The sequence below is a fragment of the Coffea arabica genome, chromosome 2c (assembly GCF_036785885.1).
Source record: "Coffea arabica cultivar ET-39 chromosome 2c, Coffea Arabica ET-39 HiFi, whole genome shotgun sequence".
NCBI lineage: Eukaryota > Viridiplantae > Streptophyta > Magnoliopsida > Gentianales > Rubiaceae > Coffea > Coffea arabica.
In genome coordinates, this window is record NC_092312.1 from 75,944,913 (window position 1) to 75,961,907 (window position 16,995).

Sequence of the window (16,995 nt, forward strand, 5' to 3'; positions counted from 1 at the left end):
TTATGGGCCAACAACTATGCAGTGCAAGAAATTTTCAAGCTACTTCAATAACAGAAGACCAAGATACAAATCAGGATCAATGAACTAGTAAAATGAATTCAGGTCCTATGTACAAATCCTAGCGTTCATGCAATTAAGGTCAATGAGCCCCAAATTCACTTAAGAAACCAAGAAAAGAAAAAGGGTAGTCTGATCAACAAAATTTCTTAATCCACCTTTCAACTGATAAGGAAGTTCAACAAATTAAAGACAACTAAAGAAATAATCTCCCTGTTCACGAGAAACAGCAGTGATGTCAATGACCAGCAACTCAAAAAATGTTGATCACCAGAGAGCCACTAATATGGTATCCTACAAAAGCTGAATATGGGGCTTGATACTCTCTCAAGCCAATTATTGGTTTAGCAAACCATTGGCACTACCAGAAGGGAATTCCCATCTGCTTTCAAAACAGAATTCGTAAGCAATGAGCAAATTCAACTAATTGCTCAAACAAATTGGGTTAATGATCAAGAACCACCAAAAGGGCAGATATGGTAATGTTTAGAAGCTTTTGCTTGCATTAATCCGCTTAAACCACAGAAATTCCATGCCAAAAAGACTGGAATCCTTAAAAAATTCACTGTTCCTTTTGGTGGAAAAGGATAACAAAATTATACCTGATTTACATTACAAGTCAAAAACAAGCAAGAAGTAATAATAATAATAATAGGAAGAACAGTAAATTCATACTATGTACAAAAGATCAATGCAGAAAAACTGAGTATTCCAGAAGAGACCAAGCAAAAGCTGATTTGCCCTATTCTCCATCCCTTCATTTGCAGAACACAACCAAATTGCAACTGTAACTTGCCCACTGACAAAGTTTGGAGTTGTTTTGTTACATTGCCACGCAACTTTCAGCAAGTGCAGTTCTCTAGCACGAACAGAGCTGCATACGGAGATTTATAGGCATATGTTTCTCTCAGGTGCAATTTAGGATCTTCACATTAAAAGCATTCTAGGTAATTTGATAACCATTCTGACAATGAACTAGTGCAGAGATGACTAAAAAGGCACTCTTCTTCACAATGAACTCAATTACAGAAAGACCGCTCGTAGCAAGAAGAGAATGCACATATTTGTAAAGAAAGTGAAATTTGAAAATGCACCATAAAATAAATAGAACCAGAAAATTCAGCAAGAAGACAGTAAATGCAGTAAAAAGAAACCCAAAAAGAAAAAAAAAACAATATTACTAAGTAATAAATAAAATTTCAGGCGATCATCTAAGTTTTTCCTTGCCAGAACTCCTCTTGGCTGCTTCCTTAACCTTCTCAAGATACCCTTCAATAGGAGGTGTCAAAGTAGCCATAAATCGATTCGCCGGAAAGGGGGTCAAATCCGGGACCAAAGCAGCAGCCTTCAGACCCTCAGGTAATGCCTCAATAGCTTCTTTCTTACACCTCAAGAATGCAGACTCAGCAGCCTGTCTAGCTCTATGCTTCCTCATCAGAACCCTGCTATACTCCTTGGCAAGCCTTCTACCATCCTCAACAGTCAACTCATATTTAGGAATCTTGTCGGCATCAACCAAGCCCAGCGTAATCAAATCCAATCCTGGGGTACCCATAAAAAATGGGGAATCAAATTCATTCTTCATTTTCTTCCATTTCTTCTCCTGTTCTTCCATTACCTTACTTTTCAGCCCCATCTTTTCTCTCTCGGCTTCCCTAGCTTTTTCCTTAGGCTTCAAGAATCTAATTGGGGAAGTCGAAGCCAAGCACTCGTCGACCAATTCATCAAATTCGGATTTTCTTCTGGGCCCACCATCTTTCTGATTCGAATCACCCGACCCAGTTCCTTTCTTGGTTGTTACCTTCGATCTCTTCAATGGCTGTGCTCCTTTGATTTTAGATTTCCCTTTTGCAGTTCCGCTGACTAAGCATCTTTGCAGAAATTGATAACTCAAAGACTCCAGACAAGCGTATGATGAGCCCAAAGATCTCATTTTTCTAGCCTCAGCTATTCGCATCATCCTTTTGCAGTTACAAATGGTCCAATTTTCTGGGTCTAACGGCAGCGAAGGGGATGAGGGACGGCGATTTAGTTAACCGAGTCGAGGTTCTCTGAGGCAGCCGAAACCCCTTCCCATTCGGCAAAAAGTTTGCCGCTTCATAATACCCCTCGCTTCAGTCCCTTCAAGCTTCATAAACCCCTTGCTATTGAGGACCGAATATTTTAGGAATTCTGTAAATGCCCCAGTGCAAATACCTTCCTTCGCTTCAGCATACACAAAATTCCCTAATGTCAAAAAAAAGAAAAAGAAAAGTGTGCCGTTTACAAAATTATCTTGGCATAATTTATATTTCTCACGGAAATATAAGAGAGCAGAAGTGTTAGCAAAATAGTCTGGAGACTAAAACTATGTTAATTTCTTAAACTATCAATCTAAACAGGAAAATAGTTGGTATATCATCCTTACTATAGAATACGGGGGAGAGCCAATTTTGTCCCTAAACTTTTTTATTAGTGTCGATTTAATCCCTAACTTTTATTGCTAATTAATTTGATACGTGAACTTATTTTGCGAAAAAAATCTTCATGACAGCGCCACCACCTAAAAGCAATCTGGCTCCTAATTGGCCAACTAAACAGGGGTATGTTGGGAACGTCATTTACAAAGTAGTAATAAATCAAGTAAATTATGTAAAAAAAAAAACCATTACATAAGACTTTTAAATCGTTTAAAAAAATCACCAAATAAAACTTTTTTAAAGTTCAATCTTGTGATTTTTTTACACGATTTACTTGATTTATAATAACTCCGTGAGTAATGTTTCTAAAATATCCTTATTTAGTTGGTCAATTAGAAGTTCAATCCGTTTTAGGTGGTAATGCCACCATCGAAATCTTTAATTGGAGCTACAAAATAAGTTTACGAATCAAATTGGTTAAAAATAAAAGTTTGGCATTACATAGACACTACTGAAAAAGTTTGAGGACAAATTTGGCCACTTTCCCGAACATGAGTTAAAAAAATGTTTGGTGTTTGGATTGTAATTTTCTATCAAAAAATTTTTTTATATTCATGAACACATTTTCTAATCATCATTTTACATCATATACATTAAATCACTATAGTATATTTTTCTACAAAAACTCCAAAAAACAACAATCCAAACAAGATTAACCCATAAAGGTACATTTGATAAGCTGTTAATCTGCAGGCTTGGTCTATACTCTACAGACAGGTTGAAGAAGATATTGAGAAGCAGAGGTTTAAGTATACCTCTGAACAAGAAATATACAAGCTAGAATGAATGCTGAATCATTATTAATAGATATGCCAGTGTTACAATACATGAGACATCTATTCTACATAATCAAACCAACTGCCTCTTATACAGAAAATCTATTAACCAATTTGAGCCGCTGTTGGAATTATCAAGGCAAGTTTGGCTGCCAATCTCATGGATCTATTCAGTCCCAGCGATCTTCTTCTTCAAAGATTCAATATCTTCTGCCAATTCTTTCCTACTTGACTGTACAAGCGACAACAATAAAAGGTTTTAGATGAATAGTTCTACAAGTATCATAAGTTCAAACAAAAAATATTCTTATATGCATACTTGCAGAACTTGTTTATCATATAACATATCAGTTAGAGCAAATGATACTTTCTGTTCGCTGATATATCTGCTCTTACTGATATGTTATTTAGTTCAGATAATAGTCCTCCTACACACCTTGAATAGAAGGTACCGGTAGACAAACCATCCTGTATAACCAAGCCCTACCAACTCCAGGATCTTTGGGAGCTGTCAAGGAAACAGGAAACATTCAGGGTAAGGATAGAGGATTCAGGCGAATGCCCCAAGAAAATAAAGCTTCTTGATGGCTATTAAAAATTCCTTGAGTAAAGAGGTAATACAAATATAACTACTAAGAAAACAGAAAAAAAAAAAAAAAAAAAGAAGCAAGTGTTAATCATCTTAAATCACATACCAAAGGAACTGAGTTGATTGCACCAATGATAATTGAAGCCAGCCAAACTCCAACAATTGCCCCACCTCCATAAACAATTACTGTGGACTTGTTTTCAACTGCATCCCACTTTGAAAAACACAGAAGTAAAGCTAAAAGGGAAGTTGAATAAATGGAGAACTGGAGAATGAAGTCTCATGGAGCCGTGAAAATGTTATAAACAAGAGCACTGCAGTAACTATTATGCAAGCAAAACTATCAACAATATTGAGTTCAGCGAGAGAAGTCATGATGAAATACAATTCTTTTTTTGTGGACAAGTATGTGAAAAATGCAGACTGAAGGTAGAAAACTGAACATGCAAAGCAGCAGACTAGCTGAGTTCCCTGAGAGTATGGTGCTTCGGCACCAAGCTTACCTTTTCTTTCAGATCTGATAATAACTCAGTAGTGTCAACAGCAGGTGACTCCTCTGATGCTTTGACTTGGAGCAGAGTTGACCTCGATTCTGTTTTTGTCCATCATGAGGAACATCAATAACAGTTGAGAATTTATAGTACAAAATTCATGAGGGAAAGCAATAATAGCCATCAGCTCGTCCAGTTTCTAACTGAAATAGCGAGTATATGAGTTGTTTCTACCTATATGTAAGTTTGATAGGAAGTCTTCGTCTTGAGGAAACAAATATGGTTCATAAATTTTCCTTTTACAATTGAGAGTCAAAATAATCCTCGTCTCGACATTGCATTTTTGACAGTCAAGTTTTAATATCCTGCTGACTGATAGACAAAGAATCATCGGCAATCTCCAACAGTCAGCATACCAGGACTGAATGTAAGTGTGTTTGTCTTCTTGTTGAAGAGACATTTTTCCTTGTTAACTAGTTTAATGGTAAAAATAGTCATATCAACCTCTAGCTTTCTAATTCTCCCTATAATTTTTTTTAATATTCCCATAAATTTGTACAAAGTGAGGAACCAAGGAAGTCATAACTTAGTATGATGACCATTAATGCAAACAAGTATATTAGATCATAGCTCAGGATTGACATATTAAAATGACTTTAATTTGCTCTTGGATAAAGTCATCATAAAAGGCTTCTCTAGGTATAGTCCCAGCACTTTGGAATTCAATTACCAGCAACTCGTTAGCTTATATCTGCATGTTACCGCTCCAAAGAAGATCATCCAAGTATGCATACATACTCGAAATCACACAATCACGCCTTCCTCAAACTAAAAAGCCTTCTTTATGTATCATCCACGCATGTTAAGACACATTACCAATAGATTTTCAGTTACCAAGCAATTGTTATTGGAGCTAATGCATCAAGAATTGATTGGAACCTCGAATAGCTGAAAATCACGAAATTTCATCATGACCAGAACCATTGGACACTGACTGTGCTAAATGCGGTTAAAAGACAGCTGATTCTTGAGAGGTTTAAGACCAAGTATGTACAAAAGTGCACAAGGTGTAAATATTTGAGATAAGAATGGCTTTCACGAAGGGCAACTCCTAGATCTACATCAGATTCAAACAAATATACTAGTTGGTAGAGGATCATAATCTCAGAAGATCACATTTTTAGCCAAAGGCAAACCAATAAGGCTTGCTGTTATCAAGTCACATTTTAAGCTCGAAGCTAGCAATGAAGCTACCACAATTAAGTCATTTTACACATATAGGGTCACCCCTGCATATTTAGAGGCTACTTGTGCATTTTGAACCACAGCAATACCAGCTGAGGAGGATTCAGTAGTTGGGAATTCCAGCAAGTATTGCTCCTGTAAGGCTGCGGCTGCTAATGGAGTCTTTGTCCTAGAATGAATTTCAAGACTTGATTATCTAGACAGCCATCTACGAGTTTTTGCCGTTGCCGATGCTTCGTTTAATCCAATTTTGATATCCAAGTACAACATAAAAGGGTAAGGAGTAAGGAGAATCAAAATCAAAAGCTGGGAATCAATTCACAACTGATCTTTTTTTTTTTTGTTTACCAGTCCGTTATTTGGATCTAAGCTACAGAAAACACCAGATACAAGTCTCCAATTATTCAAACTAGCAGCATCCCATCTCACAAACATAATAGCCAAGAAAGTTAATCAACAAGAGAGTTCAACCAATTCCACAGCATCTGATCAAATATATAAGAAGTGATTTTGACAAAAGCCCTTTTCAATAACAGAAGAATAATACGTGCCTGAAAGTTTCTTGAATGAGGTGGAAAAAGCTGTGGAAGTGGACAAGCGTGGGGGTAAATACGGGAAAGCAGAGCAGCTAGTGGTCCAGCGGACCGGGAATCTTGAAGTTGAGACGGCTGTGGCCGCCATGGAAGTGGAGGCTGCTGCTGCTGCTGCTGCTGCCATTTGGCTGCCCAAAAAATAACCAGCCCCTCTTTCTTTATCTCTCTAGTCTGTACTTCTAGCAGGAAGAATCCTCCTCAATTGAGAGAGAGTCTTTTTTCTTTCTTTCTTTCTTTCTTTCTAGCAAAAAGGTAGTATTTTGTTTTCGTGTTGCTCAAAAGTCTCTCTATCCACAATATTTTCCCTTCCTCTCAATTCAAGAGAGTCTGATTTCATTGCGCGCCACGTGGTGCAATTGAGATTCCCGATTGGTTCATTCCCTATCTTCATAATCCCAGCATTTGGTCTTCTTATTTTCGTACGTTTTCTATTTTCTTTGTTATTGGTTGGAGGAAAAGAGATGTCTTAGTAAATCAGACCGGATTCATGGGTCGGCTTGGTTAGACCGGCCTGTCACAAGAAACGATCAGCAGCCTGCGTTGAGTAATGTCCGGTTTAAATCGGTTTGTGCAATTTTTAAAATTTATCTTGTGGCATAAACACATACAATATGGGTATAAAGTCAAAATTGTCAACTCATATAACTAAATACTAAAATTGTATTAATTTACACTAAATATATTAAGATACAAATTACAACTTATAATGCCCCTAACCCTAAAAGAAAGTACTCAGATACCTCTCTTTTTTGGGGTAAAACACGAAATCTTCCTTATAGGCAAAAAGTCTATGCAAAATTCTAAACAATCAAAGCAAGTAAGTATACACAATCTCCGAGAAATTCAAAATAAAGGTTTTACATCTATTATGAAGAAAAGAACAACTATATCTCATCTATATTCTTTTTAATTTAAGTCATTTAATCTGCATCATTATTCTTGTGCTTTATCTTAGAACTTGCAAAAAAATCTTAATGTGAATTAATTGAAGGATCGCGTGTACTTGCTCTGACAAATGTATAAACAACTCCAAATCAACTTAAATGAACTATTTGCAAATCAAATCGAGCTCAGCTTATTTTTATTTTATTTTTTTTGGGTGTCCCGCAGGGAGTAGACCTCGCAGACTATTTCCCACCCTCCACAACTTACTGGCAGCAAGGTTCGAACCAGGAGGGACCTAAGGCTCCATTTTCGACAATCTCAACCGCCAGACCAAGCCCGGGAGGGCTGAGCTCAGCTTATTTAATAAAATAGCATAATTTTGTATTTAAACTCAACCCATTTAGTTAAACAATGAGTTGAACTCAAACGTATATAAGTTGAATTTGCAAACAATTCAATTTGTTTAGTGGCCCTATGCCCTGTGGTAGACAAAGCACTTTTATCTACTCCAAGTTAAATAAGATCGAATCCACAAAGAAAAATCTTGAAAATTCTAATTAATGTAAGAAAGTTACAAGTCAATTGTTCTTCAATGGATGAGAGAAGGTTTCTCTCTGTTCTAGAGAGAGAAAACCCCCCTTTGTGGGTGTTCTCTGCTTTCCCAATATCCAAAATTGAACTGCCATTTCTGGCGCTAACCGTAAAATCTTTCTATAGGAGGAAACTTACCGATATCGGTACTCCATCTCTGGCATAGTGCGGATATCTACTACTGATAGCCATTATTGTTTCTTCTAGCCTTTGCGGTCTAGGAGTGGACGTTTTCAATTGAACCATAGGTTTGTAGCGTTTTGTTTTCTTTTGTTTTTGCTTCTAATCGCAGTTTGATTATGATTGCAGTGGAGCATCTGGACTAAGGGACTAATCGTAAGCATTGTTAAGGCTCGGACTAATTCCTGATCTATGCTTGACTGATCGCGATCTGGTTTAGTGGAAGAGGTAAGGAGAAGATTATGGAAAACATTGAGGAAGTGATGCGAAGGTTCAAATTATCAGCTGAAGAGAGTGGAAGTGTGAATTTGGAGGAGAAAGAGGTAGCAAGGGGTGCTGGATTGCAAGCGAAGTTTAGTTGGAAAGGTTTGGGGGAAAAAGCAGGCACATATTGGGGGAATTAGGAGCTTTGCAAACAGCATGTGGTCACAGGTGAGAAATCTGAGGGTGGTGAAAATTAGTGGGAATTTGTTCCAATTTATTTTCGAAAAAGAGACGGATATTGAGATAGTGATGTCTAAGCGGCCATGGATCTATAATGGCCAGCCACTCATCCTAGTGCAATGGAAAGTTGGTATGGGAGAGGATGAAGAAATTCTAGGTAAAACTCTGATTTGGGTGTAGACATGGAATTTACCTCTGCATTGGGTTACCAAGGAGGCTGGGAGGAAGATTGGGAGTATTTTCCCAAAGGTGAGTGAAGTGTTAGTACCGCAGAGTGGGGGAAAGGACGGTAAACATCTGAAATTGCTGGTTGAGATTGATCTTACTGCAGCTCTACCTAGGGGAGTGATGGTTAATAGCGCTGGGGTGAGGAGGTGGATTGAGTTTAAATATGAAAAATGCCCTGACTTCTGTTTTGGGTGTGAAAGGGTAGGACATTGTGAAAGAAATTGTAGTAGAAGGGGTATTAGCTCAGGCATGGACTCTCAATATGGGTATTGGCTGCTAGCCAGCTATCCTAGGAGTCCTAGTAGGAGGAGTAGGAATGGGAGTGATTCTGGAAGCGGGGAGGAGGTGAGGAGGTGAGGTTCCACTTCAATAGCAGGAGGGAGGACAGGAGTAGTGGACATAAGTTGTTGTTAACATACACGGATGAGTTTCACAAGGGGGAGGATGGAGTGCTGACTGGGGATGGCCTGGGGGACATGCGATCGGAGGGGTTGAGTGGGGGAGGGAGGGGTGAAGTGGAAGAGATAAAGGCGGGGAGAGTAGGGAGACTAAGCAGGGAGAAGGGAAGCTAGAGGGGATGGGGAGAGGGATGGATGAGGAAGGGGTGACAGTTGGGGAAAGAGGGAGTGAGATAGGTAGAACTCTGAGGGAGCAGGAAGAAAGGGGGAATAAGGAAGGTAGTAAGGAAGAAACATACGACCTGATGTGGATTGATGGAGTGCAGGAGAGGACCAAACAGGTTAAGGGGGTGACAGGAAAGTCGAATGTGAAGGGAAACAGTCTAATTTCTAAGAGGGAGAAGGGGGTAAAGAAGGCAGGGAGGCCAAGGGACAGACCAAAAGGAAGTCAGGGGAGTAATAAGACATGGAAAAGATTGGTGCTGGAGGTGAGTAGGAGGCAACCTTTAATTGAGGTTAATAGGGAAGAAACAGGAACTGGGGAGTGGAAAAGGAAGTTGGAGACAATATGTGGGAATGAGGGAGAAGAGCATGATGGGGTGAAAACTGGAAGAGAAGCAAGATTATAGAGGGATGTGGTGACTGGATGGTGTTAGCTGAGGGAGTGTAGCCCACCCTAAATGGGGCTCCAAGGTCTGAATGAAGGCTGTGGTGTGGAACTGTCGAGATTTTTATAAGTAAATATAGTTTTAATTTTTTTAGTATAAGTTAGTTCATGAGAAATTACGAGTGTATATTGAACGTGGGACCCGCTAGTGTGTTAAGTGAGAGAAATTCGGCCAATTAGGTTAAGTTGTGCATAAAGAGATTTAATTACTAGGTGTTAAGAGATAATTAGAGGTTATTTAGATTGTTTAATTTTGGAGTGACAAAAGGATAAGTTTAAAGTTAAAAGGTGCCACGTGTCACTTTCTTATTCGAGTTTGGACTTTGACTACTATTCTTTAACTTTACTAAAACCTCAATTTGATCCAAAAATCATCTTCATTTCATCTCTCTTGGCCGAACTCCTTAGCGAGAGAAAAGAAAGAAATCTTCAACTTTTATTCTTTATTTCTTACTTAGATCTTGCAAACCAACCGATTAAATCTTGAATTTGTCCACAAAAGCGACTTGCTAAGGGAGTTTGAAGGTCTTGGTGGAGTTGTTTTGGAAAAAAAATCCCTAAACTACTACCTTTCTTGAGGAGTTAAGATATTTTGTTTGGAACTCACTCTTTGTTCCTAATAATGGTCAATTGGTGACTTATGGTAGCTAACTAGGTGATTTTATGGAAGATTTCATGGATTAAAGTGAAGTTAACTAAATTTCTGATTTTTTTTTTTGGGATTTTCTGTTTTCATATGATGATTATGGTTGGCCTTGGATTGATGGCTCTAAATTGTGTTAAATGGATCCCTTGTGCGTTAATTGCGGTTATTTGTGAAAAATTTCAGTGTTAGGGTTCCAATTTACACTGTTCTGACCGGCTTTATTAGTGCATGTTAGAGGTCGAATCAGACTTAGATTAAAACATGAAAGTTGTAGCAAATGGTGTTAACTAGCTGCCTGCAAAATTTCAACTCAATCGGAGTGCTGTAGCATGTAAAATGACTGAAATACCCTTGACTGCCCATGAACCCTGTTTCGCGGACAGATTTCTGTTTTCGTGGAGTTTTTCATTTTTGACCATGAAAATGCATGATTTGATTTTGGAGGTCTTCATAAGAAATGTAGGTTTATGTTTTGGCTTCGAAACGCCATAAGATTCGTTTCAATCCGATAAGTGTAGCTTCAGTTGTGCTTATTGTGCCGAAAGGTGTGTTTTATAATCTATGATTTGTATGTGGTTGATTTGAGATGAATTGGTGTTGATTGTAGGATGGAAAAGTAAGAAAATGTAGGGGACATGCTGTCCAAATTTTGGGAATGTGGGATTTCTTCGAGTTTAGTTTGATTTGGGATATATATAAGAAAAGCTTTTCGGGTTGTTTGAGCCCTAGGTTTTCATGTTACCTTTCATTCCCAAAAATCATGTTTTACACCCTTACATTAGTAATTATTTGGCGAGACATACGACTAGTAGTCGAGTCTCACTTGTGCATTCCGTTTACTCGATTTTGGATATGAAACTTTCAATTGTTTTACTTTGATTATTTTAGGGTTTCTTGGCAATTAAAGCCACTTCGACGTGAAAACTTTTGAAGTATCTGTACTTGAACCGGTGAGTGTACCACTCCCCTGAATTATTGCTAAATTGGATATCTGTACTTGCAAATTGCTATTTGAATGTCTTTCCCGACTGTTTATTTTGTGCGAGACGAGGGTGTACTTTATCACACTCGCTCTCTGGCCGTGTGATTTGTTTCCTGTATATACTTGAATCTGTTACCTGCGCCTGTTATAATGTCGTTTGGAAGTGCATCCAATGACTTTCTTATTAAATTTGAGTTCAATCTCATGGGGAGTCAATTGGATCGAGCCAACAAGGGTTTGGTCGAGAAAATTTGACAATCCATGGGTGCATGTTCTTGGAAAATCTTTGGGTATTGGAGACTCTAAATTTCCGGTATACTCGAGTATTACCATTCCTGTTCCTGTTTGGCATTCGGACCCGGTAAGGGGTATGTTTGGTGAACGGGATTTTAGCGTTAAAGTGATGCTCTACTGGACTGGTCCCTTTATTTGAACGTTGACGGAGGGTCAACGGGACTGGATCAAGTATTGCAACGGAAATTTGGCTCTTGAGAGCCACCTATATCCTTTACATTGTGGTGTTCATTCATTTCTCGTATTTGATGTGAATAAGTGCCTTAAAAGTGATTTCTCATGATTTTTATTGTTTATAATTTTGGTACCTCATTGAGTTTCTAACTCACCCCGTCCCGTTATTCTTGTTTTCTTTACAGGGAATCATTTTTTGGACACATGATCATTTTGAAGAATGAATAGAGCTTGTATAAATACCGTTTTGTATAACTCCTTGGAAGTTGGAAACCCTAAATGTATCTTAATACAATGTTTCCTTTTGGGTTTGTAAACTTACTAATATGTATATATATTAAAGTATTTCCTCATGTTTATGTGACATATCTTTGGGAATGTACATTCTTTTATGTTAGGCAAAATTTACCTGTACTTGGTTGGATTGTGACGTGGCAGCGGCTCTTCCATTTCGTTTTTTATTTTGTGGGAATGTTGTACCAAAGATTGATTGTATCTTTTAATTTGGCTCAATTTGGTTCTGAATGTTACCTTTTCGAAGTTCTTTTGAGCGGTTGGTAGTGTTTACGTTTGTTCCGGACCCGTAGTTCCGGCGAAAGTTGAGCAGGCGGTCCGACAAACCTTTGGATTCACCTTAGGATAAGGTGGGGCTGTCACAACTATTGTCCCTAAACTAATGTCGTTAACCACTTTTGACCTCTAATTTATTTTTTTTTGTCTCTAACTAACCCCTGAACAATTAAAAATATATGGTTTAGGGACTTCTGACCAATTTAGACACAAGTCCGGTCAGAACTCAAGGGCATTTTTGTCCAACATTAATCAAAAGTATCGAGAATAGGAGTAGAGATTCTAAGAAGAGAAAACCTTTCATTTTCCTTAAACTCTTCGTCAGATTTCTCTACAAAATTTTCAAATTCATTGAAACTTTGGTCACTGAGATATGAAATTAATGAATTTGAGACTTTTGTAGAGAAATCTGATGACGAGCTTATGAAAAAATGAAGGGCTTTCTCTCTTTCAAGACCTTTGTGATCTCAATACTTTTTATTGAATTCTCAATACTTTTGGTTAAGGTTGGACAAAAATGGCCTCTGATTCCAACTAAACAGTTTAAAATGGCTAGAAAATTTTAAACTATACACTTTTAATTGTTCAAGAGCCAGTCGAGAACAGAAAATAAATCAGGGGTCAAAGTGTGGACAACAATGATAGTTTATGAGCCTTTACTCTTTCAAATTGGTTTAGTAGGATTATGCACTTTTTTCATAGCAATCCCTAGGAGTTAACCGTTAATTTATTTCACATCTAACCCTCTGAAAAATTGTACAAGGCCGAAATACATATAGTGCTGGTTTTCATAGTCTACATTACATTTGTTATCACCTAATAACAACATGGCACCATGCCATGCCCATCTCCAACCGGGTATTTTATTACTCTTGTCGTCATCGCTCCATTTACCAATTAGCAAGGCGGCGCATTGAGTTTAATCGTTCCGCGAATTGTACAGAAATTAGGCGGTTTGGTAATATGCGGTTAGAAATTGTCAACCCTAGCACTTCTTTGGAAGGAGTGAATGAAAAAAAATTTAGTTTTTTGGATGCAACCTTCTTTATATATATTTAAAAAAAAAAAATCTGAGAAAACTAACCATTCGTCCATCTTGTAGTCTCTCTACTATTCTCTTTTGAATGAAACTATAAATGTGGTCCGGAAATCTCCTGCTATGATGGAGTCGTAGAATCACGGTCCTGGATGCAAGTCTATAACCTGTTGCCAAATGGCGAATATGTTATTGTACAAATTTCGATCCCGCTATGCGCGTACATGTGGAGCCTTTCAGGACTTGTTGCCATAAATTTACTTTGTACGTGATGTTGCCAAATTTTACTTTAGGTTCTCTTTTTCTCAAGTGGTCATAGGGCAAAATAAAGGGAATAGACCTGTACCAAAATTTAAATATTGTCATTCATCTACTTGAATTGCATAAAATTTTAAACTTTTAGATGCAACTAGGTGTCAGGTTTACCACTTGTCCTTAGAGTACAAAATGAAAGAATCCACTCTGCAATTATTATATGATAATTAGGGTCTAAAGATTTCAAAATAAACTACTTGAAACCACTGCATCAGCCTAGTGATCAAGATATAGGACTTTTAGAGTCTCTGCGCTGTTAGATTCATGGTTCGAATCTTGTATCCGAAAGTCAAGAGTGTGAAGGGTATGGAGAGAAATAGGAGTGTTGACAAAAAAAATAAATTAAATAAATTACTCGATTCCCAGGTTGGGTCATTGGTTGATTCAAGATTAAACATATTATTTAATGTTTAAACTCAATAATTAATGTCTCAAGTCTATAAGCATGATATGCTGCAAAGCTTTTGAAAACAGATTTAATATTCATAGGAGGGAGCAAGTTTTAGGAAATTGGTAGATAGGACATGGATTATTTCTAGCAAAGTCAAATAACTAATAAATTTATTGTCAAATAACTAAAATACCCTAGTATAGATTCGAATAAAAAAAATAAAAATGAGTAGAGATTCAAATGTAAACTTGTCAGTTGATATGTGCACATATGATGAGCGTAGGCATATGCACACCAATGAATGCAATGAATATAGATGTAAATTTTGGTGGATTAGATGTACATACCAATGTGCAGATTTGAACTAATTAATATACGTGCCCCATGCATATGTTCAAATATACGCATACAAATGTGTATTTTGTTGAATTACACACACACACACACATATATATATATGCTTGAATGTGCACCATATGAGGTCACAAAGGTAAATTCGTGATATGACTATCATGTACTTATAATTTTTGAACATTAACCTATGCCTCAAATAATGAATAGTGAATCTTCCTACTGTCATTTCACAAATTTTCCCTATAATTTTACAAGCATGAAGAAACAAAAATATTCAACCTCAGAAATGTAGAAGTAAGTGTATTGATGTGTAAAAGAATCAATTTTAATCAAATATATGTGAGCTCGACTAGAGTCGGGATAGGTGACTAAACTATAACTCGTAGTATTAAGTAAGACTACAGATTTATTTATTGAACTACAAAGAAACAAAATCTGCAGGCACGTACAATACGTTGAAACCCAAATTGCTGCTGTACATCTCTTGTCCATCGACTGTTGCTCCGGCAAAAAATGAATCGAAGAAACAAATAAAGGGAATTCAGCCTTGGGCGTTCATGCATGCAGAGGAAAAACTTGATCGGAAGAATCTTGATCCTCCTTTTGGTTTTGTCCGAAATGAGTTGACTCAGCTCAATGGATTTTGGTTTTCAACTAAGTGACGAAACATTCCAGGTGTAAACTAGTGACGAGACCTTCCAGGTGTATGTACATTTTAGTCTTTAGATGGTGGGTCTCAATCGAGACGGCTGGCAAAATATATATATATATATATATATATGTATGTATGTATATGTATATATTAGATGAGAAAATTTACACCAAAGAGAAGGGAGTAAAAAGCATCTGCAGACAGACACTAATTTAAAGTCCATATGGAAGATCTAGAGTATATATGGGGTGTATATATGGCTGCCTGTCATCACTAAATAGCTATTAGAAATTGCTCCTTTTGATGATCATCATTTTTTATTCCCACAAAGATACAAACATGTAGAATTGCATACATGTGGTTCATCATGTGATTCTTTCTTTCTTTCTTTCTTTTTTTCCTTCTTGAGGAATACTGGTCAATTGCTATGCTAGAACAGTATTTTGCTTGTCCAAACCAAACAGGATCCACACAGTAAAAGAGCTTATACATCACTCTATGTTTCTGGTATATAGTTTTTGTAAAGGAGTAGTTCTTGAAGTATCCTGGTAGAGAGTGGAAGTTAAAAGACGTGTGTATATATTATGCAAACATAACCATTTAAATTGGTAGTTGTTACCATAAAAACTAGTAGTACCAAATACATACTGATTTATGCCCCGCGGCTAGTTCGAGTCCGACTGGTTCCGTAGTCTGGTATTTATCAGCAAATTCCGTAATTGATCCCCGTGTGCTGTCTCGCTATGTATTCTTGAGACAAGACTCTACGTAGTTTTAAGAGATTAGTCTTAAACGAAAGGCAGAAAAACCCTTAAAGGGAAAAGAAAAAATAAATACATACTGATTTATCAAAGCGTATATACGCCTGTTACTCTGAGCACAAAAGGTAAAAGCCAAAGTGAATAACTGCGGAATATGCAGATTGCACAATACCTACTGCTTATCTTCTTCTTACTTGTGAGGTATAAGGACAGCTGCATCCCACAAGGCTTTTCTGTGAGTTTGGAGGCTGGCTGCCTCGATAAAGATCGCTCTTAAGTGTGCTAAGAAAATAAGTAAATAAATAAAGAAAAAAAGGTCTCATATCTTTAAATTAAAAGAGACATGATGACTTATGACCTTTTTTCTTTTTTTAAAAAAAAAAATTATTTTGGTTCCCTCCTGTCCTGTAGGTAAAGAGACGTGACTTGCAAATATTAATTCCCTGCTGTTGTGGCGAGAATGAAGTGGGCTAATTAATTTAGTGTAAACTATAAACAAATCGACCCACACCCATAAAAAAAAAAAAAAAACCCAAAATCCCATTCCCATGCAACGCATTATGCCGAAAAGAAAAACGCCAAAAAGGAACTCTTCAATCCACCAGCCAGCCACCAGCTGCCCCTAAACTGAGCAATTTATGCGCATTTTGGAGCGCACGGCTCGGTCATCCCCCGGCCAGTTCATGTTTATCCCCCAACCTTAAAAGGTTAGCACCTCGTTGGCACCGTCTGTCCTCTTACCTAATTTTTCCTATTACATCTGTGTTACACAAACATACATATGAGTGAGTGTGTATATACGCACAGCTTCTAATAGTCCAACTAATCCAACCAACAACATGTTGATTAAACAATTTAGTTAACGCCATCAAACAACTCAAAAGGGTCCCCTTTTTTTCCTCTTTTGAGGTGCTGCCACATTTGAGTTTTCATCAGATTGCACCCCACCCCGACTCTTCCTACACTAAGAAGAAGAAGAATGCAACCACCACCACCACCCAATAGTCCCTCTAATCATCAAAGATTCCATTCATCAGTATTTCTATAACCGGCTTCCACTTTCAATCATACATCTCATATCCATCTTCGTTTCATGCAATGCCAAGGGGATCGAGATGGACACTTTCTTAACCAGCAGTGTTTGAAACATTCCCAGCTGTTAATGTTGATCCCTTTCTCATCTTTTGTTATCTCGTATACTAGTGTGTTACTAAATT

The 16,995-nt window shown here is 37.5% G+C and overlaps 2 protein-coding genes across 2 annotated transcripts; both read right to left on the bottom strand.

Moving 5' to 3' along the window:
• Nucleotides 1–1,138: 1,138 nt before the first annotated feature.
• On the bottom strand, nt 1,139–2,160 carry LOC113728156 (uncharacterized). The gene has a single exon (XM_027252687.2). The coding sequence runs from the start codon at nt 2,015–2,017 to the stop codon at nt 1,265–1,267; it is 753 nt and encodes a 250-aa protein (XP_027108488.1). The 5' UTR covers nt 2,018–2,160; the 3' UTR covers nt 1,139–1,264.
• A 1,008-nt stretch (nt 2,161–3,168) lies between these two features.
• On the bottom strand, nt 3,169–6,498 carry LOC113728157 (protein CURVATURE THYLAKOID 1A, chloroplastic). Its single transcript, XM_027252688.2, has 5 exons — nt 6,169–6,498; nt 4,385–4,473; nt 3,988–4,095; nt 3,729–3,800; nt 3,169–3,524 (listed from the first exon to the last, which is right to left on the bottom strand). Exons 1-5 carry the CDS (start codon nt 6,332–6,334, stop codon nt 3,459–3,461), a joined length of 501 nt encoding a protein of 166 aa, XP_027108489.1. The 5' UTR covers nt 6,335–6,498; the 3' UTR covers nt 3,169–3,458.
• Between the last annotated feature and the right edge of the window lie 10,497 nt (nt 6,499–16,995).

Coding starts and splice junctions, on each gene's coding strand:
- LOC113728156 (XM_027252687.2), bottom strand. CDS start 2,017: ATGATGCGAATAGCTGAGGCTAGAAAAATGAGATCTTTGGGCTCATCA.
- LOC113728157 (XM_027252688.2), bottom strand. CDS start 6,334: ATGGCAGCAGCAGCAGCAGCAGCAGCCTCCACTTCCATGGCGGCCACA. Junction 4,474..6,168: donor CTCATTCAAGAAACTTTCAG/GCACGTATTATT, acceptor GGACAAAAACAG/AATCGAGGTCAACTCTGCTC. Junction 4,096..4,384: donor TATCAGATCTGAAAGAAAAG/GTAAGCTTGGTG, acceptor TGTTTTTCAAAG/TGGGATGCAGTTGAAAACAA.